This window comes from Lipotes vexillifer, unplaced genomic scaffold, assembly GCF_000442215.2.
Source record: "Lipotes vexillifer unplaced genomic scaffold, Lipotes_vexillifer_v1.1 scaffold699, whole genome shotgun sequence".
NCBI lineage: Eukaryota > Metazoa > Chordata > Mammalia > Artiodactyla > Lipotidae > Lipotes > Lipotes vexillifer.
Genome location: NW_006788818.1, coordinates 258,481 through 284,713, shown reverse-complemented (window position 1 = coordinate 284,713; position 26,233 = coordinate 258,481). Strand labels below are relative to the sequence as shown.

The window sequence follows — 26,233 nt, the reverse complement described above, 5'->3', positions numbered from 1 at the left end:
CAAAAAAAAAAAAAAAAAAAAAAAAAAGAAGTGGATCAACACATCACAAAAGGTCAACCTTGCAAAATAATTAAATAGTAGTTCTCTCGGTAACCAACCTCCAACCCTCTACCCAAACCCCTCACTTGTTTTCAAAGGTTTTATATGTCTTACCTAGAGAGCAACACTTCAAGTTTCCCTAAATTAAAAATTTAACTGCACTAAATCCCATTCCATTGGCAGCATTCAAAGTAAAAGTCTAGCTAATCTGATAATGCTTTAATGTCACTCTTCATAAGTAAAATTTTAAAAGGTCCTTCTAGAAAAATACTGCATACACATATAAAAAAGGATTCGAAAAAAGTGAATTTCAGGATCAATAAAAGGTATTTTTTGGGAGACTGGATTTTTGCTGTCTGTCTAAAAACAGTGGTTAGCTATTCCATCTACAACAAAACCCACCCCTGACAAGACCAAATTTGAGTATTTTAACATTTGAATTGATGAAGTAAATTACCTTTGGTAATTTATGGAAAACATATACCTGAAAAGGAAAGGAAATGACCTCTGGTACACATACCCTCTGGTACAAATACCCAATGGCATTTGGCTGTAGTTCTGTGGGAAAGATGCCAAAATGTTCATTGGAGGGGTTACAAATTCCCTTCATCTGTTCAGTTATTTATGGTGGTCCTTCCTTAGTCCCAACACTACTAATTAGTCCTAATACTATTATGCCCGTTAGTAGACATAGCAATGTCTAAATATTGGTTTCCAAATGTTTGGGTTTCATGGACCAATACTATTAAAAAGATTCTCAACCAATCTCAGGTTGTCAATTTTTATTATTTTCAACTAAGCCTTCTTTTTTTTTTTGGCCGTGCTGCGTGGCTTGTGGGATCTTAGTTCTCAGCCAGGGATTGAACGCAGGTTCCCAGCAGTGGAAACATGGCGCCCTAACCACTGGACTGCCAGTGAATTCCCTCAACTAAGGCTTGATATTCAGTAAACCACTTATGAACATAACCCCTTCATGGAAGAAATGGTCTTTTAACACCAAAGAATTAGGAAGGTCCATAATTTCAGAATAAAGGATAGTCCTTTTATTTATTTATTTTTGGGGGGCTGTGTCGTGCAGCTTGTGGGATCTCAGTTCCTCGACCAGGGATTAAACCCAGGCCACGGCAGTGAAAGCTCAGAATCCTAACTACTAGGCCAGCAGGGAACTCCCTAAAGGATAGTTCTTTAAATCAAGTCTACTTAACCTTAATAAAAACTCTGTGAACTATCCTATTTTTCTCTTTCTGCCGAGGACCACTTGTGGACTGATGTTGGTCCCTCAGTCACAGGGCCTATTGCTTTGGGCTAGTCATCTGAGGCCAAGAGTGGCCTCCGCAGTTTAGCCCAGGATACAGTACACATATTATCATTTTTAAATATTGTCTTACCCTGAAAAGGGTGCAGTACTACTGGTTTAGAGCAGTGGTTCTCGATGTGTGGTCCCCATATACGGAGCATCAGCATCATCTGGGAACTCATCAGAAATGCAAATTCTCAGGCACTACCCCACACTTACTGAATTGGAAACTCTAAGGGCAGAGCCCAGCACTCTGTGTTTTAACAAGCCCTCCAGGTGACCATGATGAGAACCCCTGTCTAGACAACAGGTTGAGAACACAAGTATACAGGACAGAGGTCTGTACTCCAGAGTTGAAAAGGCTGTGTTTGGTTTCTGTCTTTCACTAACTGCAACCTGAGTCAATCACAACTTCTTCACATTCTTCTTGCCCTAACTATATAATAGATAAAATAGATAAAACTTCACAAGGTTTTGAAAATAAGTATATGAAAGCTCCTCAGTCCTCAGAGATAAGTCAACACAGCACTATCCATCCAAGGTAGTGATAATAATAATAATAACCTTCGTCCTGTTTTTATCAAGCTCCTCCAACCTGCTATAGTCACAATGAATTCTAAGCCTGTTTTTCAAGGTTCTAGTCACTCCATACAATTTGGTTAATTAGCCATTTGATGAGCACACTTTTTGTTTCTCCAATCATTAAAAAAAACTTTAAGCAGAACTAAGCCTAATATCATTTTTCATAAAAAACGACCTTTTTTCCTCTCCTCCCTTTCTTAAAATTACTCTAAATTTATATAAGGAAAACTGACCTAAATATACTATAATATATTCAGGTAAATATAAAAAATTTACTAAACCAATAAAAAGTTACTGGTTATCTTCCCTGCTTTCATTCTTCCACCACTTATTTTATTAAAAGTAGCATTCTTAACTCTCCTGAGACAAAACATGATTTTATCAGGATAATTTAAATATCTTTGCAGTTCCCCATGAATGTACGATGCCAGACACTGAATCGCAAGTTACACTGGCACCTATACAATCACCTTTTTATCTACTGGATTTATGCTGAAGGAAGGCATTGGCAGTTTAAAGTAGGTTAAAGAGAAAACCCTTTTCTCCAAGCAGGTCAAACCCATTGTGGTCTTCACATGTACAGTCCCCCAACTACAAACAGTAGTTCAGAAACATCGTTTTAGGAAAATAAATATTAATGCCCCAAAACTTGAACCTTGTTTTAGTGATATTTAACCCCACTCTGTTTCCATTTATAGCCATCTGCCTCATTTTCAAGGCTTTTTTCTATATTGAGGGCATTCATAGGGACAAGCTGTGGAGAACTCTCTCACAGACCAAATAAATATTGTACCAGTTACCCAATAAAACACTGTCTTGGGCTTCCCTGGTGGCGCAGTGGTTGAGAGTCCGCCTGCCGATGCAGGGGACACGGGTTCGTGCCCTGGTCCGGGAGGATCCCACATGCCGCGGAGCGGCTGGGCCCGTGAGCCATGGCCGCTGAGCCTGCGCGTCTGGAGCCTGTGCTCCGCAACGGGAGAGGCCACAACAGTGAGAGGCCTGCGTACCGCAAAAAAAACCCAAAAAAACAAAAAAAACCCAAACAACTGTCTAAAACCAAACCAAACCCCAAACAATGGAAATCTACTTACTTACCAATGACAGGGTTGCTATTTCTGTGAGCTGGTTTAGGGGGAGGGATAGGGGGCTGCTTGGCAGGAACTGTATGAGTGAGGCTCGGGGTAGCAGTAGTGTTAGTGCTGGCAGGAGAAGCAGGCAGAGTCCTGGGTGCTTGGGAAGGGGGGACAGAGGAATTAACTGTTTTTGCTGGGTTTGTGGCAGCCGTGGTGGCAGCAGGTGCTGTGGTGATGGCAGTGGTGGGCGTGGAGGAGAGTGGTCTTGCTGTGCTGCCAGAGGAAGTGGCATCCTTTGCTTGCCCTTCATTTGCTTCGTGAGAAGAGGACAAGTGTCTTTTAGGGGGAAGTAAAGGCTGTTTGGGTACATTCTCAGGAATGGACTCTGCTTCAGAATTAGGCTGGTTTCCAGTTGAGCCTGTGTAATAACAGATGTGATTTAAAAGGAAAGAGTTACAAGACAGACTGAAAAAGCTAACACACCCATAGCTTATGGTCAATTCCATCCATTATTTAATGTATAGATTGGTTTACGGACAAAGTTTCCCAACCTCAATGTACTTAAGGTATATGACACCTTCTCAATCATAAGACAGACTTGTTATGGTAGTGATTCTTCATACAAGAGCCAGGCAACTGGACACAGAGTCCCTTGGGTGGAGGAGGAGGAATGTGTAGCTTGAAAAAGTCCTACCGTTATCTGATATTTAACATCCTCTTCCGTCCTTGAGAATCACACATTTAGGTATTTTGTGAATACAAGAATGAGGGGAGAAATTGTACTTAAAGTGGCAACTAGGTGAGGAACTGCTAGAGGAGAACAGAAGTCCCTCTGGATTTTATTTCTCCCCTGGCTCTTGCAAACCCCCGAAGTAAATTAGAATGACTGATCCATGGCTCTTAAACTAAAAAATTCAGAGTTGGGCTTCCCTGGTGGCACAGTGGTTGAGAGTCCGCCTGCCGATGCAGGGGACATGGATTCGTGCCCCGGTCTGGGAGGATCCCACGTGCCGCGGAGCGGCTGGGCCCGTGAGCCATGGCTGCTGGGCCTGCGCGTCCGGAGCCTGTGCTCCGCAAAGGGAGGGGCCCCAGCAGTGAGAGGCCCGCGTACCGCAAAAAATTCAGAGTTAATTACCTAGTCGCTTCTTTGGGTCCTCTTCTGGAATAGGCTTCTTAAGACTTGCTATTCTTCTTGGTTCTTCCTCTACTTGGACTGGACTAGAAGATCTGGCACTCCCTATGGGGGTGGTATGGCCATTCTTTAACATGGCATGGCTCAACTTCCCTGGATCCTCACCACCTGCAAGGTCCAAAAGAAAGAGCAAACTGATGGACTGGTGTGGTCAGGTAGGGAGAAGAGTTGGCAATTTCTAACCTTTCTTATCCCCTTTATCCAACCCTCTTCCTGTTTTAGCTTATTATTTATATTTTACAGTAGTAATGAAAATAAGTAATTCTTTTTCCAATAAACATTTGATTGTCTATTATGTGCCAGGTGCTTTGCTACATGAATAAGACAGATTTATTTCACACAAATAATTACAATGCTAAATGTTAAGAGCTATTATGAGTGATGTGCTATGGTACAAATGAAGAAACAATTTTCTTGGGGGTGGGAATGGGGTTAGAAAAGCTTCACAGAAAGTGGTAGCTAAACTGAGTCTTAAAGGAGGAGTAGGGGCCTGCCACTCGATGACAAGATGAGCAAAGACCATGTAGGAAGAAGAAATAGCATGTATGAAGGTGTGAAATTATTTGACATGTTTGGGAACTGACAATTAGTTTGTCCTGGCAGGAGAACAGATGCACATAAGAAAAAGTTAATAGGAATGGAAAGGCAAGCAAAAGCCAGGCTATGAAGGGTGACAAGCACCATGTAAAAGAGCCTGGACTGAATCCTGTAGGAAACAGGAAGCCAAAGAATTAAAGTAGGAGAGAGATATGATCTGCTCTGTCTTTTAGAAAGTTAATTCTGAGAGCTGTGAGAAGAATGGATTAGGCAGTGATTGGAACAGGAAAACTAATAATGAGCAGAATGTAGGTGAGAAATAGCAGAGGGTGCCTGAAGGCATTAGGAGTGGACAGCAAGGGGGAGAACTGATAGACACATCAAAGGTAAAACACGGTACACATGATGAATTCCTATAAGCTAAACTGCAGGAATGATCACTAGGCTGCAGGCTTTGGGATGAACACTCATCGCTATTAAACTTTGTAGGCAAGATCCTTTTATGGAGGAATTAGACAAGTGTTCCCAGTTACTGCTGAGGTTTCCTTTGGAGAAAAGAACTGAAACACTGAGGTCAGAGACTGAAAACTGTCTCACCTCCTAGTGTCATGGGAACTGGAACTATTTGCTCTCTAGTTACTCTCTTTGTTTTCCATAGGGAGACACTCTTCATTTTAGTGTCTCTTGAGTTAGTCCCTCGAGTTCTCATAGACCAGACTCCCTCACCCCAACCCACCACTTCCTACTAAGAGATTAGACAGTATCATTCTTCATACAGTCTCAGAAAGAGGTGGAGCTTGGGCTAAAAGTAGTATAAGTCTAAGGCAAATGAGCACTGAATGAAAAATATACTTCTAAAGTGAAAGTACTCTGACAACTATTTTTTAAATTTTAAAACAGAGGAAGAGGCAAGATGACAACAACTATGCAAATGTTGTAAGTTACTGCTTATGTTAATATAGCGCACCTTTAACAAAAACAGGACTTTCTAGAATGTAAAGCAATGAATCATTTCAAAGCCCCTACTTTCTTTCTTTTTTAAAAAAAATTTATTTATTTTAGGCAGCATTGGGTCTTCGTTGCTGCATGCAGGCTTTCTCTAGTTGCGGCGAGCGGGGGCTACTCTTTTGTTGCAGTGCTCAGGCTTCTCATTGCAGTGGCTTCTCCAGCTGCGAAGCACAGGCTCTAGGCACGTGGGCTTCAGTAGTTGTGGCACGCGGGCTCAGTAGTTGTGGCTCGCAGGCTCTAGAGCCCAGGCTCAGTAGTTGTGGTGCACGGGCTTAGTTGCTCAGTGGCATGTGGAATCTTCCCGGACCAGGGGTCGAACCCATGTCCCCTGCATTGACAGGCAGATTCTTAACCACTGTGCTACTAGCCCAAAGCCCCTACTTTTAAAAAACATACAGTGAAAGGTAAAGACACATTATTAATTAGTTTCTACTCAGCACATACCAGCAAAAGTGATCAGTCATCTTGCAAGTTACTTAATCAGGATTGTCTACTTTGAAGTAAAACTTCTTATATATACATATATTAAAAAAAATAAATTCATTTATTTATTTTTAGCTGCGTTGGGTCTTTGTTGCTGTGCACGGGCTTTCTCTAGTTGCAGCGAGCTGGGGCTACTCTTCATTGTGGTGTGCGGGCTTCTCATTGCAGTGACTTCTCTTATTGCTAAGCACGAGCTCTAGGCCCATGGGCTTCAGTACTTGTGACGTGTGGGCTTCAGTAGTTGTGGCACGTGGACTCAATAGTTGTGGCTTGCGGGATCTGGAGCGCAGGCTCAGTAGTCGTGGTGCACAGGCTCAGCTGCTCCACGGCATGTGGGATCTTCCCGGACCAGGGCTCGAACCCATGTCCCCTGCATTGGCAGGTGGATTCTTAACCACTGTGCCACCAGGGAAATCCCAAACTTCTTATGTTTAATGCAAAGGGTTTGTGCTAACTGCTAACAGAATAGAACAGAATTAGAATCTGGCCTCAACAGCTATGAGTGCCTCTCAACCCCCAACTCAGAAAATCCATTTCATATTTTATAATATAGTCAAGTCAGAACCATAATCAAGCCAAAAGCCATCTCTGAGTATGAAAAGAACTGCAAGGTTCAAATACTGCTTTTAGCCTAAACTGGAGATATGTAAGCCAGGCTGTGAGGCCCATCTCTTAGTTTCTTCTTTTTTAAAAAAATTTTTATTTATTTATTTATTTATTTATGGCTGTGTTGGGTCTTTGTTGCTGCACGCGGGCTTTCTCTAGCTGCAGCTAGCGGGGGCTACTCTTCGTTGCGGCGCGTGGGCTTCTCATTGCGGTGGCTTCTCTTGTTGTGGAGCATGGGCTCTAGGCGCGCGGGCTTCAGTAGTTGTGGCACGCAGGCTCAGTACTCTTGGCTTGCGGGCTCTAGAGTGCAGGCTCAATAGCTGTGGCTCAAGGGCTTAGCTGCTCCGCAGCATGTGGAATCTTTCGGGGCCAGGGATCAAACCCATGTCCCCTGCATTGGCAGGCGGATTCTCAACCACTGTGCCGCCAGGGAAGTCCTCTTAGTTTCTTCTTACAGAGTACAGTTTAGGTCAGTTCTCTGGTTGGCAGAGGGACATCTTGTCCAATGGCTACAATTCACTTAGCAACTGGACCTCTGAGCTTGCTTCTAAGCTGAAAACAACTTGGATCAAGAGCCAATAGGAAGCATATGGCAAAAAAGACTGAATGAAGGTGAAAAACAAGAAAGAAGTAATGTATGGGGTTTGGTGAGTGAGCAAGAAAGGTGAGAGGTAGGAAAGGGCATAGGGTGAGGAATGGCTATTATCAGAAAACAATGGCCAAAGACGTTGCAACAAAGGCATTATAACTGTAGTTACCCACCTAAATACTTAGAAGTTTTTGTGTCCTACTGTAAAAAACAAATAGACTCATGAAAATTTAGAAAATGTAGAAAAATAGAAAGAAAAAAATCCCCTACATTCCTATTCCAACATCCAGAAATAACCAATGCTAATAATATTTTAGTATTTTTCCTTCAAGCTTGTTTTTTCTACTTAAGCTTTTATATAGTTGAGACAATAAATACATAATTTAATTAAATTTTGCAAATAAGCAATATATTCAAATGGTTCAAAACCTAAATAGTATTTCATCGGTTTGGTTCCTTTCTTCCACCAACCAAAGGATATATTTTTAAAATTTGGCTTTCAGGGCTTCCCTGGTGGCGCAGTGGTTGAGAGTCCGCCTGCCAATGCAGGGGACGCAGGTTCGTGCCCCGGTCCGGGAAGATCCCACATGCCGCGGAGCGGCTGGGCCCGTGAGCCATGGCAGCTGAGCCTGCGCGTCCGGAGCCTGTGTTCCGCAACGGGAGAGGCCACAACAGTGAGAGGCCCGCATACCACAAAACACAAACAAACAAACAAACAAACAAAAACTTGGCTTTCATATTTTGTCTCATGCTAAGTAATTCTAATGAAGAGAAATGAAATGCAACCAATGTACTACAGCCTTACTCTTCTGATAAGCTGCTTCATAAAAGTCACACATTAGAGAAAGTCCTGATATTATTAAACCAGCAGTGAGTGTTGAAATACCAAAACATGATCTTTATGACAGACAAACAAGAAATATTAGGGCAGCAATATGGGCCTGGAGACAAATTTGGTATTTAAAAAAAAAAAAAATGGAAATGACACAGTACTGCAGCTGGCACAAAGCTGAGGATGTACAAAGAGACAGAGAATGGTTGTCCTAAGGATCCTTCACCAACTACTCAACTGCAATTCCAGAGTTAAAGACTGCAGCCAGATAAGGTAGGTACTTGGAAGGAAGGGTGAAGGAAGCTTTTTTTATTCCTCAGCAAGAAAATGGACTTTAATACAGAAAATTAGGTGGCAATTATTGGAAGGGGTTTACCCCTTATGTTTACCCCCTAAGCTGAGATTCCTTAAACAAAAAAATCAATTATTCTCATTTATCTTTTAATATTTTTTTCTTCATTAGATATTTTCATTCCCACAAAAAATATATGCCCAATTATATGCAATAAAGGGGTGGGGGAGTGGGAGGTACAAACTACTGAGTGTTAAGACAGGCTCAAGGATGTATTGTACAACACGGGGAATATAGCCAATATTTTGTAATAACTGTAAATGGAAAGTAATCTTTAAAAATTATACAAAAAATGCCTTCTTAAAATAAATCAAATACAGATGGTATGCCACTGAATTCCATAGAAATATCTTATCATTATTTAGTATTTTTCATTGTCAAGTTTAATGCCAGTAGAGAAAAATGTACAAAATAGAAATGTAAATTTCAAAGACATATTACAAGGAAAACACTTGTGTGATCATCATGGACATGAGGAAATAAAATGTTTTCAGAGCTCTGAAGCCTCTCTCTCTCCCTAGTAACATCCCTTTCCTTCCCCCACAAAGCAATCAATCACTCTCCTAACTCTTATGATAATCCTTGCTTTGTGTTATTATAGTTTAACCACATAAGCATGCATCTCCAAACAGTTTTTCCTTTTTCTTTTTTCTTCTGTTTTGAAGGCATTTATTTCAACAGTTCATTCACTAAAACCCCCTGAGCTTTAGTCCAAAAAGTTAGTTTCCATTTTCTTTTGATAATCAGGAGAATCAACCCACTTTCCTAAACAATCACTTTTTTAGATCATTTACTGGGAGAAAGTATCTTTTAAAAGCATGTTTGGAGTGAATTTGTAAGCAAAAATTAGTAAAAGGGCAAGAAGAACTTTTTATTCCTCAGCTCAGTCTCAACTCACATTTAACTTTTAATTATTTCCTATCTTGTAAGAGTCATTGCTGCCATTAGGCCTTTCTTTGTGAGGTGGCCAGTTTTCTCCTTAACACAGCTCACTAAACTCATTTTTTTTCCTAACACTGTTTTTTCTTCACACTTACAGAAATGATACAATATATATTCTTTCATGACTGACTTCAATTGCTCAGTATTACTTATGACATTCATATTAAAGCATGTAGGTATAGTTTGTTTGCATTGCTATATAATATTTCATTTTATCAATGTGTCACAAATTATGTATATATTTTACTACTGATGGACATTTGGGTTGTTTCCAATGTTGCTCTACTGTTAATAAATATTGCTGCTATGAGCATATTTATACACATCTCCTGATACACATGTATACATATTTTTGTTGGGTATATACCAAAGACTGCACATGGGTTTACATATCTCCAGCTTTCATAGATTATGCTAAACTTTTTTTCAAGGTGATTCTTCCACTTTAACACTTCCATCAATAGGTGTATGTGAATTCCACTTATTTCATACCCTTATCAACTCTTGTTCTTGGTCATCTGATTAATTTTAGGTTTTCTAGTTTATACGTAGAGCTATTTTATTTTGGTTTTAATTTGTATCCCTTAATTACTAATGAAGTAAAAAACCCACCTTTTTGTTTACTGGGCATTTGTACGTACTCTTCAGTGAACTGTCTGTTCAGTGCTTTTGCAGACTTTTCTACCACATTGCCTTTTTCTTTTCTCACAGAAGTTATAAAAATATATATTCTAGATGCATGAACAGTTTTTTTAAGCCCCCTTCCCTCTCAACAACAGCAATAATAAAGAAAGAAAATTCAAATACTTAGTCAGAACCAAAGATCAAGTGTACAGAGACAGGCATATGCTATTTGCAAACTCACCCTGCTCAGGGTCTTCCAACAGAACCCCTCTTTTAACCAGCTCTTCTCTCGGTTTTCGCATAGATATTTTTCGCTCTAAAACTAACATTAAATTGGAAAAAAACACTCAGAAATGTGGCAGATAAAATTCACCTCCTTAGGTAAAAGAATAAAGTGATTCAATTTTCTATTCTTAGGAAAGAAAAGAACACAAAAACTAACTTTGAATTTAAAAACTTAATTTCATTCACAACCTGTGCTATTGGGAAAGTATCATTTCCAAAAAGAACTATCCTTTCATAAGTTTAGCTTTTCCTTTTTTTAAATTTTTGGCCCGCCACCCGGGCCCTTGGCAATGACAGCGAGGAGTCCTAACCCACTGGACCGCCAGAGAATTCCCTCCTTTTTTAATGGAAATTGCAATAGTAAGATACTTATGGATGAACTTCTTCTGGGAGGAAGTGGCCAGAATAGAAAAAAAGAAGCATCTTATACCTGCTGTAGTTCAGGAGCTCCATTCACCACTCAATTGATAAACATGAACCCTACCAAAATACCAACCTAGGAATGAGGATATAGCATAGATGGCTTAGTGAGTGACCACTTGTTTTTTTAATTAAAAGATTCAATTCCCTTTTCAAACAGGGGGTTACAGAAACTTGGGAAGAGAATGAAAAAGTTAGGTACTTCCAATGGGGAACTCTCTAACTCAGAACATATATTTAAATCTTAACATCTCACCTTCTGATGTCTCTTTGAATTTATCGCTTTTTTTTTTCCGCCATTTCCAGGGCTTGAAGATCTTGCCAAACCCTGAGAACTTGCTCTTCCTTTTGGTAGGAGGTGTTGTGTCTCCTGCTTCCACACTGTCCATGACCATGCCTGGGTCTGCAGTGGACTGACCTGCTTCTTCTGTTGCATGGTGAGAGGGAGAAAGGGAAGAGAACAGCCAATTTATTATTTCAGCACAATCTTGAATATGTCCCTTCCCCTCTCTTCCTGTGGTAGTTGGAAAGGATCAGAGCAATGATAAAATAATCATGCAGACAGACTCCTTGACATCACATGGACACCAAACATCAAAATCCATAACAGATAAATTACTAAGGAGGAAAAGGAACCAAACGGAGCTGACATCATTTTAGGACAAAAATTCAATGAGATGATCATAACCAGCTCAAATCTCTTAAAGGCACACACACGCACAAATGTGGATATCTTCCCAATGTGCATGAGATCTTGCCCCAATGTAGGCTATTGCTGTTGCTATGCTCATCCTCTTGGCATGGGGGAAGGCCTGTCTCAGCTAACACCACTATCTCTTGTGTCATTGAAGCAGAGAATTCTACCATCGGTGAGTGAGTCATTATTCTCTGTTAAACACTGCCCTCTCCTTGCCCTCCTTTTTCAGGATATAAATAGTTCAGGGAGGGGGGTAACACTTAAGTATTAACACCTTACTTGTATATGTTATCAGATTATTTTCTCCTTCGCAAAAAAGACCTTAGGTAGTTTTGGAGTATTGGAAGGGGCTTGGGGGGCGGGGTGAGGCAGGGGTATTAGTGCTTCAAAATAAAGGAAAACTTTTTTGAAAGTAGAGATGAGATTTCAGTTTGCTTATTACAATATTGCTTTAGGGACAATCCTAATTCTAAAGATTTGACAAGAAACATAACTGACATGATAAATGTGCAGGATTGAAATGAAAGGCCATGAGTCCCTCATAATGACCACACATGCAGGGTTTAGTGAGTGAGCTTTAGTGGCAGAGAAAGGAGCAGCCAAGACTGGGCCAAGAATAATAAAAAAAAGCAGGAAGGCAACAAAAAAAGCAGGAAGGCAACACAATACAACTTTGCACTCCACCTACTGTCCCAGCGTTCTTTGGAGAAGTCTAGAGGAGAAGAAAAAAAAGGGTCATGTGGAATAACAATCCTGGAATTAAATTGGGACCTTTACTTTATAGAAATACATCAAGGACCACATACTGTATAATCACATGTAATAAGTTAACATGTTTATTGTAAACAATTTCACATTTGAAGCAAATAATGCATTTGGAGGTGGGGGGGGACAAAGGGGCATAATATATACTCTAAAAAAAAACCCTCTTAATTCAATAGATACTTTTTCATAAGAGAAAATACACAATCAACAAGCATTAATTTTTTTAAAGAAACACTTGACAAATTCAATCTTTTTTCAGTTGATAGATGCTGAGTCTAGGGAAGTCCGTTGATAAAGGTAAGATTTACACAACAGTAATTATCAGAGCGACTGCAGCAATGGCTGCTGATGCATTACTTTGCTATGCCTAAGATGACATAGGCAAAACAGGGGTCTGGTTCCTGAAGTGCAACGGATGAAGATGACAGAGGACAGTGACTCTTTTCTTTACCTGAGGGCATCTTGGGTCTCAACTACTTTAATTCTTTACATGAAATGCAATAGAACGTGGTTATAACATTGGATCATATTTTTTAAAGTTTAGTTGCTAGAGACGTAGAATAACTCCTGTCCTAACAATCTCCCCTCAATGGTACCCCAGGATGGACCACCAAGAGTGGCACTAGGGTGAACACATGGTACTGTTTTTAAGAGTGAGTGCTTTAACTAGGACAGTATTCTACCAATTGTGGAATGTCAATGAGACCTGGACACATTTCAGAGCATTCATGATATCATAACATTGATATTTAACATACGTTAATGATAACACTTTCAGAAATGGAGATAAGTATCATAAGCTGTTCATTCTCAAAGAGTAGCCTTCCTTACAGAGACAAGGAAGGACTGAAACTTTAAATTTCTTGCTAACCCACCCACTGAGTGAAATTCACTGAGTTCCAAAAGACACACAGGAAAATGCCTGTTTGGTTAAAAGTAATAGGGAAGATAATATAAAAAAACAAAACCCAAACCAAAACAAACAAAACCCCAAACTAACAGTATGAAAGTAAAGGTTATTAGTGCTATGTGACGCTTTTACAAAGAAAAATAGCCAAAAACTTTAGGAATGTTAGGTGGTAACATATTCACAGAAAAGTTCCTGTCTGTAAAGTCCTAAAATGAAATATATCCAATCTAGCCTGCTTCCACTATCTTCTTGGATATCTAATGACCTTCTAAAGTAGGATTTAGTTCAACCCTTTTAGTTCTTCATTATACTGAACAACAAATTTATCTGTCCTCTTTCTCTTATACATTCAAAACAAGAAAATCATGATATCCTTTCAAACATATTTACACCTGCTAGCATATGAACTCAAAATAAGTTCAGTTTATATTAAGTCACAGTGTGTGTGGAAAATGCCAACAGCTTACAATAAAAATGAATGCATCTGCCATCAAGGCACTGAATACAAAAAGCAAAGAGAGCAGTACTTTTTTCTTTAATGCTTTATGAAAATGTGTTTAATCTTCATGTCCATAACACTTTTAGAAACTGGTATGCCTCTTGCATCAGGCAGTGAGGTTCAGCCACACCAAGTCCTGACCCAGTTATCATCCCAAATTCATTCATTCATATTCTTATATTCTCACATTCTCCTTTCCTTCCCCTTCTCCCCTCCTCACTTTCATGACAAACATAACATTATTTCCGTGACACCCAAATCTGTTCCAAATACTTGGAATCAGCCCAGTTGCCTTTTCAAAACACAGAATCTCAGGAACTGGGACCTAAAAATCTGTTTTTAAAAAATTTCCCAGGCAATTCTTATGATTAGTCAGCTTGTTAAATGCAATTCCAGATTACTATCTGGAAAACTTTTGCATGTTAACCTCCCTCCCTCCCTTCCTTCCTTCCTTCCTTCCTTCCTTCCTGCCTCTCTCCCTCTCTCCCTTCCTTCCTTTCTTCCCTTCTTCCCTTCTTTCTTTATTTTTGGCTGCGTTGGGTCTTCGTTGCTATGTGCGGGCTTTCTCTAGTTACAGCAAGCGGGGGCTACTCTTCGTTGCGGTGCATGGGCTTCTCATTGCGGTGGCTTCTCTTGTTGTGGAGCATGGGCTCTAAGCACTTGGGCTTCAGTTGTTGCAGCATGTGGGCTCAGTAGTTGCAGCATGTGGGCTCAGTAGTTGCAGCATGCAGGTCACTTCAGTAGCTGTGGCACACGGGCTTAGTTGCTCTGTGGCATGTGGGATCTTCCCAGACCAGGGACTGAACCTGTATCCCCTGCATTGGCAGGCGGATTCTTAACCACTGCGCCACCAGGGAAGTCTCTATTTATTTATTTTTTGATGTGGACCATTTTTGAAGTCTTTATTGAATTTGTTACAATATGGCTTCTGTTTTATGTTTTCGTGTTTTGGCCATGAGGCATGTGGGATCTTAGCTCCCTGACCAGGGATGGAACACGTACCCCATGCATTGAAAGGCAAAGTCTCAACCACTGGACCGCCAGGGAAGTCCCTATTATTTTTTTAAAAAATATTTATTTATTTATTTATTTATTTATTTATATGGCTACGTTGGGTCTTAGTTGTGGCACGTGGGATCTTTGTTGTGGCATGTGAGATCTTTTGTTGCGGCGCGGGGGCTATCTCTAGTTGTGGCATGTGGGCTCTACAGTGTGCGGGGCTTAGTTGCCCTGCGGCATGTGGGATCTTTGTTCCCCAACCAGGGACTGAACCCATGTCCCTTGCATTGGAATGCAGATTCTTAAACACTGGATCACCAGGGAAGTCCCTAACTAGGTATTATATAGAACTAGAATAGGGGCCAGGGCCATGAACATATTTTTTCAAATACAGGTTAAAAATAGAGGAGGGGGCTTCCCTGGTGGCGCAGTGGTTGAGAGTGCGCCTGCCGATGCAGGGGACGTGGGTTCGTGCCCCAGTCTGGGAAGATCCCACATGCCGCGGAGCGGCTGGGCCTGTAAGCCATGGCCTCTGAGCCTGTGCGTCCGGAGCCTGTGCTCCACAATGGGAGAGGCCACAACAGTGAGAGGCCTGCGTAACGCAAAAAAAAAAAAAAAAAAAAAAATACAGTAGGAAGTTACATGTACTGCATTACCTAAACTATAATATATATTAAAAAGGGGAATGGGATATTCACAGAAAGTTAGACAAAATGAAAAGGCAGAGGACTTTGTACCAGATGACAAAACAACAAAAAACCCCAGAAAAACAACTAAATGAAGTGGAGACAGGCAACCTTTTCCAGAAAAAGAATTCAGAATAATGATAGTGAAGATGATCCAGGACCTCGGATAAAGAATGGAGGCAAAGATCAAGAAGATGCAAGAAACGTTTAACAAAGACCTAGAAGAATTAAAGAACAAACAGAGATGAACAATAAAATAACTGAAATGAAAAATACACTAGAAGGAATCAATAGCAGAATAACTGAGGCAGAAGAAGAAGTGACCTGGAAGACAGAATGGTGGAATTCACTGCTGTGGAACAGAATAAAGAAAAAAGAATGAAAAGAAATGAAGACAGCCTAAGAGATAAGAGACCTCTGGGACAATATTAAGCATAACAACATTCGCATTATAGGTGTCCCAGGAGATGAGAGAAAGGAGCAGAGAAAATATTTGAAGAGATTATGGCTGAAAATTTCCCTAACATGGGAAAGGAAATAGCCACCCAAGTCCAGGAAGCGCAGAGAGTCCCAGGCAGGTTAAACCCAAGGAGAAACATGCTGAGACACATAGTAATCAAACTGACAAAAATTAAAGCCAAAGAAAAATTATTAAAAGCAGCAAGGGAAAAATGAGAAATAACATACAAGGGAACTCCCATAAGGTTAACAGCTGATTTCTCAGCAGAAACTCTATAAGCCAGAAGAGAGTGGTATGATATACTTAAAGTGATGAAAGTTAAGAACCTACAACCAAAATTACTCTACCCGGCAAGGATATCATTCAGAATCGACAGAGAAATCAAAAGTTTTACAGACAAGCAAAAGCTAGGAGAGGGGCTTCCCTGGTGGCGCAGTGGTTGGGAGTCCGCCTGCCGGTGCAGGGGACGCGGGTTCGTGCCCCAGTCCGGGAGGATCCCGCGTGCCGCAGAGCGGCTGGGCCCGTGAGCCATGGCCGCTGGGCCTGCGCGTCTGGAGCCTCTGCTCCGCAGCGGGAGAGGCCACAACAGTGAGAGGCCCGCATACCGCAAAAAAAAAAAAAAAGCTAGGAGAATTCAGCACCACCAAACCAGCTCTACAACAAATGCTAAAGGAACTTCTCTAAGTGGGAAACACAAGAGAAGGAAAGGACCTACAAAAACAAACCCATAACATTAAGAAAATGGTAATAGGAACATACATATTGATAATTACCTTAAACGTGAATGGATTAAATGCTCCAACCAAAAGACACAGGCTCGCTGAATGGATACAAAAACAAGACCCATCTATATGCTGTCTACAAGAGATGCACTTCAGACCTTGGAACACATACAGACTGAAAGTGACGGGATGGAAAAAGATATTCCATGCAAATGGAAATCAAAAGAAAGCTGGAGTAACAATACTCATATCAGATAAAGTAGACTCTAAAATAAAGAATGTTACAGGAGACAAGGAAGGACACAACATAATGATCACGGGATCAATCCAAGAAGAAGATATGATAATTATAAATATATATGCACCCAACATAGGAGCACCTCAATACACATGGCAACTGCTAACAGCTAGAAATGAAGAAATCGACAGTAACACAATAATAGTGGGGGACTTTAACACTTCACTTACACCAATGGACAGATCATCCGACAGAAAATTAATAAGGAAACACAAGTTTTAAATGACACCATAGACCAGATAGATTTAATTGATATTTATAGGACATTCCATCCAAAAACAGCAGATTACATTTTCTTCTCAAGTGCATACAGAATATTCTCAAGGACAGATCACATCTTGGGTCACGAATCAAGCCTTGGTAAATTTCAGAAAACTGCAATCATATCAAGCATCTTTTCTGACCACAGTGCTATGAGATCAGAAATCAATTACAGGGAAAAAAACGTAAAAAACACAAACACATGGAGGCTAAACAATACGTTACTAGATAACCAAGAAATCACTGAAGAAATAAAAAAATATCTGGAGACAAATTACAATGAAAACACGAAGATCCAAAACCTATGGGATGCAGCAAAAGCGGTTCTAAGAGGGAAGTTTATAGCAATACAAGCCTACCTCAAGAAACAAGAAAACTCTCAAATAAACAATCTAACCTTACACCTAAAGGAACTAGAGATAGAAGAACAAACAAAACCCAAAGTTAGTAGAAGGAAAGAAATCATACAGATCAGAGCAGAAATAAATGAAATAGAAACAAAGAAAACAATATAGCAAAGTGAATAAAACTAAAAGCTGGTTCGCTGAGAAGATAAACAAAATTGATAAACCTTTAGCCAGACTCAACAAGAAAAACAGGGAGAGGACTCAAATCAATAAAATTAGAAATGAAAAAGGAGAAGTTACAAGGGACACTTCAGAAATACAAAGCATCCTAAGAGACTACTACAAGCAACTCTATGCCAATAAAATGGACAACCTGGAAGAAATGGACAAATTCTTAAAGGTATAACCTTCCAAGACTGATCCAAGGAAGAAATAGAAAATATGAACAGACCAATCACAAGTAATGAAATTGAAACTGTGATTCAAAATCTTCCAACAAACAAAAGTCCAGGACCAGATGGCTTCACAGGTGAATTCTATCAAACATTTAGAGAAGTGTTAACACCCATCCTTCTCAAAGTCTTCTAAAAAAATGCAGAGGAAAGAACACTCCCAAATTCATTCTATGAGGCCACCATCACCCTGATACCAAAACCAGACAAAGACACTACAAAAAAAGAAAATTACAGACCAATATCACTGATGAGTATAGATGAGAAAATCCTCAACAAAATACTAGCAAACAGAATCCAAAAACACATTAAAAGGATCAAACACCATGATCAAGTGGGATTTATTCCAGGGATGCAAGGATTCTTCAATATACTCAAATCAATCAATGTGATACACCATATTAACAAATTGAAGAAGAAAAAACATATGATCATCTCAATAGATGCAGAAAAAGCTTTTGACAAAATTCAACACCCATTTATGATAAGAACTCTCCAGAGAGTGGGCACAGAGGGAACCTACCTCAACATAATAAAGGCCATATATGACAAACCCACAGCAAACATCATTCACAATGGTGAAAAACGGAAAGCATTTCCTCTAAGATCAGGAACAAGACAAGGGTGTCCACTCTCGCCACTATTATTCAACACAGTTTCAGAAGTCCTAGCCACAGCAATCAGAGAAGGAAAAGAAATAAAAGGAATACAAGTTGGAAAAGAAGAAGTCAAACTGTCACTGTTTGCAGATGACATGATACTATACATAGAGAATCCTAAAAATGCCACCAGAAAGCTACTAGAGCTAATCAATGAATTTGGTAAAGTTGCAGGATACAAATTTAATGCACAGAAATTTCTTGCATTCCTATACACTAACAACGAAAGATCATAAAGAGAAATTAAGGAAACAATCCCATTCACCATTGCAACAAAAAGAATAAAATACCGGAATAAACCCCTATACACTAACAACGAAAGATCATAAAGAGAAATTAAGGAAACAATCCCATTCACCATTGCAACAAAAAGAATAAAATACCTAGGAATAAACCTACCTAAGGAGGTGAAAGACCTGTACTCAGAAAACTATGACACTGATGAAAGAAATCAAAGATGACACAAACAGGGGCTTCCCTGGTGGTGCAGTGGTTGAGAATGCACAGAAATCTCTTGCATTCCTATACACTAACAACGAAAGATCAGAAAGAGAAATTAAGGAAACAATCCCATTTACCATTGCAACAAAAAGAATAAAATACCTAGGAATAAACCTACCTAGGGAGACAAAAGACCTGTATGCAGAAAACTATAAGACACTGATGAAAGAAATTAAAGATGATACAAACAGATGGAGAGATATACCATGTTCTTGGATTGGAAGAATCAATATTGTGAAAATGGCTATACTACCCAAAGCAATCTACAGAGTCAATGCAATCCCTATTAAATTACCAGTGGCACGTTTTACAGAACTAGAACAAAAAAATCTTAAAATTTGTATGGAGACACAAAAGACGCCGAATAGCCCAAGCAGCCTTGAGGGAAAAAAACGGAGCTGGAGGAATCAGACTCCCTGACTTCAGACTATACTACAAAGCTACAGTAATCAAGACAATATGGTACTGGCACAAAAACAGAAATATACATCAATGGAACAGGACAGAAAGCCCAGAGATAAACCGACACACCTATGGTCAACTAATCTACGACAAAGGAGGCAAGGACATACAATGGAGAAAAGACAATCTCTTTAATAAGTGGCGCTGGGAAAACTGGACAGCTACATGTAAAAGAATGAAATTAGAACACTCCTTAACACCATACACAAAAATAAGCTCAAAATGGGTTAGAGAACTAAACGTAAGACTGGACATTATAAAACTCTTAGAGGAAAACATAGGAAGAACAAGCTTTGACATAAATCACAGCAAGATCTTTTTTGATCCACCTCCTAGAGTTATGGAAATAGAAACAAAAATAAACAAATGGGACCTAATGAAACTTAAAATCTTTTGCAAAGCAAAGGAAACTACAAACAAGACGAAAAGACAACCCTGAGAATGGGAGAAAATATTTGCAAACGAATCAACGGACAAAGGATTAATCTCCAAAATATATAAAGAGCTCGTGCAGCTCGATATTAATAAAACAAACAACCCAATTGAAAAATAAGCAGACCTAAATAGACATTTCTCCAAAGATGACATACAGATGGCCAAGAATTACATGAAAAGCTGCTCAACATCACTAATTATTAGAGAACTGCAAATCAAAACTACAATGAGGTATCACCTCACACCAATTAGAATGGGCATCATAAGGAAATCTAGAAACAATAAATGCTGGAGAGGGTGTGGAGAAAAGGGAACCCTCTTGCACTGTTGGTTGGAATGTGAAGTGATACAGCCACTATGGAGAACAGTATGGAAGTTCCTTAAAAAGCTAAAAACAGAATTACCATATGACCCAGCAATCCCACTACTGGGCATATACCCTGAGAAAACCATAATTCAAAAAGACACATGCACCCCAATGTTCACTGCAACACTATTTACAATAGCCAAGTCATGGAAGCAACCTAAATGCCCATCGACAGATGAATGGATAAAGAAGATGTGGTACATATATACAATGGAATATTACTCAGACAGTGATGAAACTGGGTCATTTGTAGAGACGTGGATGGATCTAAAGACTGTCATATAGAGTAAAGTAAATCAGAAAAACAAATATCATATATTAACGTGTATATGTGGAACCTAGAAAAATGGTACAGACGAACCGGTTTCCAGGGCAGAAAAAGAGACACAGATGTAGAGAACAAACGTATGGACACCAAGGGGGTAAAGTGGCGGGCAGGGGGGAGTGGTGTTGGTGGTGGGATGAACTGGGAAATCGGGATTGACATATATACACTAATATGTATAAAATAGATAACTAATAACCTGCTGTATAAAAAAATAAATAAAATTCAAAAAAAAAGAATGCAAAGAACTAAACGAAAATGTAAATATAATTTGATGATAGGACTACAGGATATCTGTGCTTCTTCTAGCTTCTTCTATTTTGTGTGTGTGTGTTTTTTTATTTTACAGTGAACATGTATGGCTTTTATAATTGGAATAAAAACAAATTTACTTTGAAAGCGGGAGCTTTCAAATCATAACAGTTAATAAAGTCCAGCATATACATAAGTACATAAGAGAAAGCAATTCTTTCTAAACATTAGGTTCCTATAAAAATGAATTATATCCGGGCTTCTCTGGTGGCACAGTGGTTAAGAATCCACCTGCCAATGCAGGGGACACGGGTTCGAGCCCTGGTCCAGGAATATCTCACATGCCACGGAACGACTAAGCTCGTGTGCCACAACTACTGAGCCTGCACTCTAGAGCCCATGAGGCACAGCTACTGAGCCCGCGTGCCACAACTACTGAAGCCTGCGTGCTTAGAGCCCGTGCTCCGCAACAAGACAAGCCACTGCCGTGAGAAGCCCACGCACTGCAACGAAGAGTAGCCCCCGCTCGCCACAACTAGAGAAAGCCTGTGCTCAGCAACAAAGACCCAATGCAGCCAAAAAAAAAAAAAAAAGAATTATTTCCTACATAAAAATCATAGTCTGAAGTATTAAGCAAATTAAACCATTCAAGGACATTTTCTTGGAGTAGTGACACATGTTAAAGTAAGTAGATTTGGATCACCCAAACAACAGTTTCTAGTCCTACATTCTTTTAAGAATACCACCCTTGTTCACCATGAGTACAATCTTGTGCTAAAGGAGCTAGAGACCAAATTTAACAGTAATCTAAATTCACCAGGTGTAAACTTTTCAGCTGTGGAATAAAGGGTTTTAAAGTATGCATAAATTCTTGGGCTTCCCTGGTGGCGCAGTGGTTGAGAGTCCGCCTGCCGATGCAGGGCCTTGGAGAGTTATTGCCTGTTGATACATTCACCCAATTAAATGCTGAGTGTTCCTCCTTCCGTGCATATGGACTTTGGCTCTGGGCCCAGAAGACCTGAGTCAATTTCAGAATCCAGTTGTTACAAAAAAAAAAAAAAAAAAAAAAAAAAAAAAGTATGCATAAATTCTTGATAGCAGTGGCTGATTAGATCTAATTGAAGCCACTAATCTCTGTAGCATTCTTGGATCCACTGAAACGATTCAGGCTTCCTACTGTGAATTTTTGTCTGACTTTAAGAAAATTCAATTGCATCACTTAGAAAACTGCAATAGAAAGAAAGAGAAACTGATGGATGAATAAATTATACAAGAAAAAGTATACTCAGGTATTGAAAAACCATCTTTTTATTTTATTTTATTTTATTTTGGTGGTACGCGGGCCTCTCACTCTTGTGGCCTCTCCCGTTGAGGAGAACAGGCTCCGGATGCGCAGGCTCAGCGGCCATGGCTCACAGGCCCAGCCACTCTGCGGCATGTGAGATCTTCCCGGTCCGGGGCACGAACCCGTGTCCCCTGCATCGGCAGGCGGACTCTCAACCACTGCGCCACCAGGGAAGCCCCCATCTTTTTTATTCTTAATGATACAATTACACCTCAAATATTGTTTCTGTACTCATAAATAAAGGGCTTAGGGAGGTGAATTTGAAATTGTTCATAAGCAAACCTGCACATCAACCAAATATTTGTTCTCAACAATTCTGATTTTATGACCATCTCCCTCCCATTTCCAATTTTTAAAAATTAATTAATTAATTAATTTTTGGCTGCACTGGGTCTTTGTTGCTGCGCGCGTGCTTTCTCTAGTTGTGGCAAGCGGGGGCTACTCTTCGTTGCCGTGCGCGGGCTTCTCCTTGCGGTGGCTTCTCTTGTTGCAGAGTACAGGCTCTAGGCACGCGGCTTCAGTAGTTGTGGCATGCGGGCTCAGTAGTTGTGGCTTGCGGGCTCTAGAGTGCACGCTCAGGAGTTGTGGTGAACGGCGCTGCTCCGCGGCATGTGGGATCTTCATGGACCAGGGCTCAAACCCGTGTCCCCTGCACTGGCAGGCTGATTCTTAACCACTGTGCCACCAGGGAAGCCCCCATTTCCAATTTGACAGAAGAAATACAGGCTTGGAGTCACATTTGGATACCCCATTGTTTCTATTTAAACTCAGTATGGAATTTAAAATGTCCTCATGGTCCCATTCTGTTTTCCAATGAGAACCAAAACAAGGTGGCTTTTCCCTCCTTGTTTCCCTTTGTTTGCCAGAAAACAGGGTGTAGAATGCTGGCTATAGTTTTAGGATTGTGTGTTCCATGGAAGTCATGCAGCCGCAGGCCACTAGGAAAGCAAGTCACAGAGTTGGAGGTCTTGGTGTTTTTTGGAGGGGGTGGAGGTTAGGAGAGGAAGATAACTAATTACAGTTTGGAGTTTCCAGTTTGAGACGTACCCTGAAACTATGCCCCGGTGTTTAAACTACTTACTCCCTCCTCCAAGTTGTAGCTAGCACCTCACATTTCAGAGGCTTGTTTCTTATTTCACATATTATGCAGAGTTCTAGCAGTTTCTTTCTTCAACCCTAAGTTTTTTCCTGGTCAACATTTAATTCAATGTTTTTTAGTTCAAGTTTAGTTGTTCCAGGTGAATTTCTGAGGTGATTTTAAAATAAATGTATAGTATTATTAAAAAATAACTTAGCACTTTTCATCTTCAGATAAACTGTTTGCTACAGATACATGTTATACCTACATTACTTGCTAGAGATAAGGGATAAAACAGGGTTAAACGGTAAACCTAGTTCATTTGAGAATCTGATTTACAACCAATTAGTCATTCACATTGGAAGGCAAGGTAAGGCACAGGCAATTGTAGTTGACAGATAACTTAGTTTTCAAGATAGCCTTCACTACCCACTCCCCTTCACTAGGCTTAGTAATAAGCAACAAAATTACTGGGACTGTCTTAGTTCCACACCAATTTCTTATACCTTGTCGGGTCTTAAAAAATGTGTAGATTTAAAGTGTATAAAATTCTCTCATTTTACCCCCGAAACTTTTAATAATCAGTTATTGTCCGAAACTTAAAAATACATAGCTTTGTGCAACGAGATACATACTCCATTATCAAGAGGTACCAATTATCTTTTTTTTTTAAGTTTAAGGTATATGGCATTATGGTTTGACTTAAATATATTGTGGCCAATTACTTTTATAATCTAATGGTTCTGTTTAATTATCTTTTATGCCCATCTAACTTGAAACAGATCTTGCTTTTATACAATCATTTTAACAGCATTAGAATTCTGTAAATGGAGAACACTAATTTATGGTACTTACACTATTGTACTTATACTCATTTTTGCCTTCTGAAAGAGGATTATTATTGAATTTAAAAAACTGTTTTAGAAAACTGCAACAAAATTACAGAAAGCAAAACCTGCCACTAATGAACAAAGCAGGCTTTGTCTAGAGCAGGCCCATAACTTCCCTTGGAAATACTGCATAGTTCGGACCTTTGGGAAACAGAACTGGGCAAAGCACTCAAGAAGATAGCCAGGGAGAAGGTCTCTCTCTGTACCTGCAGGTACAATTAGGTCTGAGGTTCCAACTCTGGGAAAATAGATCTTTGACCGCAACTGCATCAAGAAGTGATGCTGCTTTACTCTGGCAATTTGATATGTATACTTTTTTGATAAAAGTTCTAAGTTGAGAGAAAGGTTTTAAGGTGAGGTGCCAGAAAATATATTCTCTCATGGAAAAAAACTTTAAACCTATCAAAATTAACCTGCAAGTAGAAAGAGGGAATATACTGTTGTGACAATAGGCCATTCAGAAAATCTACTGAAGCAGAAAGAGGGAATAATAATTTTTGATTGGTATTCAACAGAAAATCCTTTAAGGAGTACATGACAGACCCCTAACACTTTCTCTTGATTCCTGGATTTCATGAAGAAAGTATACCTGTTCCTTCTTTCTCAGAAGCATTTATTTTTAGATCTAGGTAGGTATGAGAAATGTCTCTGATAATTCTGGTGACCAAATAATGCCAAGTGTTCTTCTTTCAAGTCTCATGAAGAAGTTTATTTTTAATTAATCCATCTATTATTTATTTCTATGTTAATATTGTTCTATAGCTATATTAAAATTTATTCATCCAGCAATCTCCTTACTAACTTTGCCTCCAAATAACAAAATTATTTCTAAAGCACCTTTCCCAAAACCACTCCTATTCTCATGTGGGAGAACACATAACAACAAATTTCAGAGTAAAATGAATCGAATACTGATGGAAAAGGAATGAAGGAAAGAGGAAATATTACAACAGTGGTCCCCAACCTTTTTGCCACCAGGGACCAGTTTCGTGGAAGACAATTTTTCCATGGATGGGGGGGTGCGTGGGGGATGGTTCAGGCAGTAATATGAATGAGGGGATACTGGTATGCGGCCTGGGGATTGGGAACTCCCGTATTACAATACGACATCTTTTAAAGCAACATATTCTTATACAAAGGAAAAGTGGGGAAAAAAGAGGCTAATTATTGAGTGAAAGGTATATGATGGGGAAAAAAAAAAGAGCTAGAGAGAGGGAATGGAAAGTTAGAGAGAGAAGGAAAGTTCCAGCTTAAATGGTTGGGTAGAATTCACTAAAATTCTTGGTACTTCCCTGGTGGTCCAGTGGCTAAGACTCCATGCTCCCAATGTAGGGGGCTGGGTTCGATCCCTGGTCAGGGAACTAGATCCCACATGCATGCCGCAACTAAGGGTTCGCATGCTGCAACTAAAGATCCCGTGTGCTGCAACTAAGACCCGGCTCAGCTAAATAAATAAATATCTTTGGTCTTGTGCCTAATTTAAGGACATGTGCTAAATCAGCTGGTTTTTTTTTTAGCTGTTTGTTTTAATATGATACATAGTAAAGGATTCTAGTGAACACAGAAACAGCTTTGTATGTTGATTGAGAACTACAAAGTATTATTTGAAAGTTTTATCTCAGTAAATCATTTTTGTGGCCGCGCTGCACGGCTTGTGGGATCTCAGTTCCCAGACCAGGGATTGAACCTGCGACGTGGCAGTGGAAGCCCAGAATCCTAACCACTAGGCCACCAGGGAACTCCCCACTTCATAGAACTTTTATTAGGATTATTGGTAGAAGGAAAAGTTGATGAATGATGAGCCCTACTTTTTTTTTTTTTTTTTTTTTTTTTTTTGTTACAATATTGCTGTTTTATGTTTTGGTTTTTTGGCCCTGAGGTATGTGGGATCTTAGCTCCCCAACCAGGGATCGAACCCACACCCCCTTCATTGGAAGGGGAGGTCTTAACCAACGGACCACC

The 26,233-nt window shown here is 39.8% G+C and overlaps 1 protein-coding gene across 1 annotated transcript in view; it reads right to left on the bottom strand.

The window, feature by feature from the left end:
- The window catches only part of PHACTR4 (phosphatase and actin regulator 4), a 132,593-nt gene that overhangs the window by 28,335 nt on the left and 78,025 nt on the right, over nucleotides 1–26,233 (bottom strand). Inside the window, exons 3-7 of the mRNA XM_007461835.1 lie at nucleotides 12,243–12,270; nucleotides 11,118–11,288; nucleotides 10,398–10,478; nucleotides 4,127–4,291; nucleotides 3,014–3,409 (exon numbers count right to left, since the gene is read on the bottom strand). Coding sequence (XP_007461897.1) covers nucleotides 3,014–3,409; nucleotides 4,127–4,291; nucleotides 10,398–10,478; nucleotides 11,118–11,288; nucleotides 12,243–12,270 — 841 coding nt within the window. The remainder of the gene's footprint in view (nucleotides 1–3,013; nucleotides 3,410–4,126; nucleotides 4,292–10,397; nucleotides 10,479–11,117; nucleotides 11,289–12,242; nucleotides 12,271–26,233) is intronic.